At 34.2% G+C, this 3,988-nt stretch overlaps 1 protein-coding gene across 1 annotated transcript; it reads right to left on the bottom strand.

Annotated features, from left to right (window-relative positions):
• Positions 1 to 252: 252 nt before the first annotated feature.
• LOC105774656 (eukaryotic translation initiation factor 3 subunit E) lies at positions 253 to 1,592 on the bottom strand. Its single transcript, XM_012597224.2, has 3 exons — positions 1,183 to 1,592; positions 675 to 902; positions 253 to 580 (listed from the first exon to the last, which is right to left on the bottom strand). Exons 1-3 carry the CDS (start codon positions 1,333 to 1,335, stop codon positions 410 to 412), a joined length of 552 nt encoding a protein of 183 aa, XP_012452678.2. The 5' UTR covers positions 1,336 to 1,592; the 3' UTR covers positions 253 to 409.
• Positions 1,593 to 3,988: the final 2,396 nt, after the last annotated feature.

Below are 3,988 nucleotides of genomic sequence, written 5' to 3'. Positions count from 1 at the left end.
AGACTTCAAAACATGGGGCATATACCATATACACACTTCTAGACATGTTCATTGGTGGTTTAACACTACTTTCTTTGTTTTTGGTTTGATTGCAGTTCTTTATGGGACACATACTTTCTTTGTCAATGCGAAGATATCACCTACTTTAGCCTCAAATCTTTGAACAAACATTTTGCAAATTACATGGCAGGCAGTGCATTAACTTTTCATATTAAAAAAACCATGCAAATGATAAAAGAAATCCACAAAGTTTCTAAACATGTTCCATTCCAACACAATCAAAACCGAAGCATGTGAACACAGCAGGATCTTGAAACAGAAGTAAGTCATGGCATAAAAAGACAGGAAAATGCACAAAGAACAAATAAGCACAGATGTGACTACCACACAAATGATGCAACTAACAACATCAGTAACAAAACATGGAAACCTTAAGTTTAGTTGTTAAAGTGACATACTTGTCTTGATTAAATAGGTTAATGATCTGTGTTCTTCCATTGTCATGGTTGAAAAAGATGAAGAGGCTCCAATGCATAAGCCATATTCTACTCTGAACTTGGTTCAAAGGTGATGAGAATCTCTGCAGCAAAAAGACCAATAAATGAGTCAACGAATAATCGGAAAGCAAATTGTCAAAATAAAAACCGAATAATCAATGGGGATATAACCAAAACCTTGGAATCGATTATTTCTTTCAAACGATTAAGTTCTTCAAGAGCAATATCCCAGTTTTGCATCAGTATCTCGGCAGCAAGCTTCCCCCACAATGCACTCAAGCTCCTTTCGCTGTTAGTACATAAAGCCCGATACTGATACAGATAGTCAGCAGCACAAGAGTAGTTGCCACACTCAAATTGGAATTTTGCATACTGATATAATGCCTCTATTTGATCTGGACCAATCTGTTAAAAAAATAATTTTATCCACCATTAAATTAAAAAAAAAACTTCAATTAATTCAAACCCAGGCAAAATCAAAACTGTAACAACAAAGAGCATGCTAGAATTTTAGCACAAGAAAGCATATGCATCTATTTGGTTATTCTTTATATTTTCCTTAAAAATCACATAATGTTATGACTAATACAATTTCACACTTGAATGGGTTATTCGCTAAAAATCAAGAAGGGGTTAAAATAACATAAAAATAACCTTAAATTCATGAAAAAGGGGGGGAACAGACCTCGTAGCGGTCATTAAGCATGTGGAGATTATACTGTTTATCAGCACGCAGTTCCTGAATAGCGTTAGCGTTTTGCAAGAAAGTGACGAGAGGAGCGGCGGCATCTTCCAAAGCTTTGAGACGAGCGACAACCTCGACTCTCCTATCGACCATGTCCTGAGGGACATCATCGGTGCGGTACAGGCTCTTATGGAATATTTGTCTTGTTCAAAAGCTCGATCTTTGCTTTCAAGATCTGTTCATCTAGGTATAGTTGTCGCTCTTGCAAGAACTCCAGCAATGGTTGTAAAGTAAAAGAAAAGAAAAGTTTGAGAGACAGAGGGAGCAAATCGGTTGAAACTTGAGCAAATCGACAGAAAGCAGAAGGAAGGAAGAGGAGACGCAATGGGAAAGCCAATCAGGAGGGTAAAACAGGGAGGGTAAACGAAGAGCACCTAAACTGAGCTTTGGGGATGTATTACAAATCGGTGGATTTCACCGACTAGGTTAGGAATGTATTACACCCGTAATAGCATTACCATGAACCAAACAAGGGAATAAAGGAGGCTTAAGTGGGGCCCACCGGCCAATACACCCAACCAAACATGCTCTTAGTAGTTTGTCTTTGAGTATTGAGTTCAATTCTTTTTCTACTCACATTTATATTTCTATTTTGTTTATTTCAAACTTTGTTTTTATTTTTAATTAGTGTCTTTAACATATTAGCCCATTTGATTAGATGGTTAAATAATAATGATTTTATTATTGAGCTCAAGCTCGATTCCTTTTTTAAGCACATTTGTATTTTTTTTATTTTATGTTGTTTCAAATTTTTTTAATTAATGTTTTAATTAATAATATATTTTTAAGTTTTTAATTGATCTTTTAATTAATAACTCTTATATTTATAAAATCAAATAATTAATGCAAATTATATAATAAAAATATATAATTATATTAAAAGTGATATTTATCATTATGTTCAATATATTTTATTTTAAAACATCAACTAATTTTTTATATATATTTTTCTTTATATACGTGGAGATATGCCTCATATTTTCAATTTTTCTTCTTCCAGTTAAACTCTATTTTCAGTTTCTCACTTAAACTCTGATGAGTGTAGGCTATTTTAATATTAGCTTCTCACTTAAGTTTAATTAGTGTAGGTTATTTTAATATTATTTGACCTGCAAATTTAGCCTATAAATAGGTCTTTTTTCCACCCTAGAAAAATAACCCATTGCAAATTTAAGTATTAACTTTTACAAGCTTTCAGATAATTTTGTGTTTACGATTTGAGGGTTCTTATTTTGAGTTTTAGGGTTTAGTTTTATCTTTATCTTTTGTACTCTTCGTTTTTTGTCATTTTAGTGAAATTATCTTTGTTCGTTGTTTTTTATCCTCTTCGAAGGGGTTCTTCCACGTAAAATATTTGTGTTTTCTTTTTCAATTTATTCGTTATTTTATTTGTTCATTGCTTAACTGAGTTTATCCCCAACAAACTAGTATCAAGAGCTAGTTCAGTTTTCATAATCAACCTATTCAGAGATGGCAACAACAAGGTTTGATATTGATAAGTTCGATGGCATCATATATTTCAATCTGTGGCAAGTTCGGATGACAGCAATTTTGATTTAGTGTGATCTTGAGAAGGTCACTACAGAAAAGAAGCTTGCAGAAATGAATAAATCAAAATGGGATAAGTTAGATAAAAAGGCTCTATCCATGATTCAATGATGCCTAAAAAATAATGTGTTGCAAGAGGTTTTAATGGAGAAAACGACATTCACCTTATGGAAAAGGCTAGAAACCCTTTACGCGAAAAAGTCTCTAGCTAACCAATTAGTGTTGAAACAGTGATTGTATACGTTTCGAATGAACGAAGGTGAGCACCTTAGAGATCACATCAGTCAATTTGTTACTCTTTTGAATGATTTAGAGAATATTGAGGTTTAAATTAACGATGAAGATCAGGCTATGCTATTATTGTGCTCTTTATCCCCTTCATACAAGACTTTTAGGGAAACCTTGATTTGTGACAAAGACAATCTCTTATTCAAGGATACGGAGGGTCATCTGTTGAGAAAAGACGAACTCGACATTGAGTTTGGTTCGAATAGCAATTCAGATAGGCAAGCCTCGATTTTGGTAGCATCAAGAAAACGAGATAAAAGATGTCGCTATTGTAAGAAGTTAGGTAACATCAATGCAGATTGTTACAAACTGCAAAATCAAAGGACTGTTGATAGCAACGAGGAAGATTTAGTTGGTGCTAATTTGGAAAATGACAAGAATGATGATTTCTTGTTGGTATCAACAAGTGAAAACTTTGAGCTTACGTCCGAGTGGATATTGGATTCGAAGTGTTCTTTCCACATGTGTCCCAACTGGGACTGGTTCTCCACATATAGTTCAGTTGAAGGTGGAACTATGCGCATGGAGAATGGTTCACCCGGTAAGGTAATTGGTATTAGTACTATTCAAATCAGGATGCACAACGGGACAATTAAGACACTGTCAAATGTCAGTCATTGCCTGACTTAAAGAAAAATATCATCTTTTTAGGAATTTTAGACTCGAAGGGTTGTAGAATTAACATTGAGTCAAACAACATTAATGTATCATGTGGGGCTTTCATTTTGATGAAAGATAAAAAGATTGGCAATCTTTATGTTCTGGAATGATCAACGATGCTGGTGAAACAAGACGTCCCTCGTCTGTTAAAGAGTCAAAGTCGACTCGTTTGAAGCGGAGATAACTTGGTCATAAGAGGGAAAAAGGTATAACCATTTCGTATAAGAGAGGTTCTCTTTTGGGTACAGAT

The sequence above is a fragment of the Gossypium raimondii genome, chromosome 6 (genome assembly GCF_025698545.1).
Source record: "Gossypium raimondii isolate GPD5lz chromosome 6, ASM2569854v1, whole genome shotgun sequence".
NCBI classification, from domain to species: Eukaryota; Viridiplantae; Streptophyta; class Magnoliopsida; order Malvales; family Malvaceae; genus Gossypium; species Gossypium raimondii.
Note: the sequence above shows the minus strand (reverse complement) of the source record. Positions and strands in the feature narration are given on the sequence as shown.

Coding starts and splice junctions, on each gene's coding strand:
- LOC105774656 (XM_012597224.2), bottom strand. CDS start 1,335: ATGGTCGATAGGAGAGTCGAGGTTGTCGCTCGTCTCAAAGCTTTGGAA. Junction 903..1,182: donor TGCTTAATGACCGCTACGAG/GTCTGTTCCCCC, acceptor TTTTTTTAACAG/ATTGGTCCAGATCAAATAGA. Junction 581..674: donor AAGAAATAATCGATTCCAAG/GTTTTGGTTATA, acceptor TTTTTGCTGCAG/AGATTCTCATCACCTTTGAA.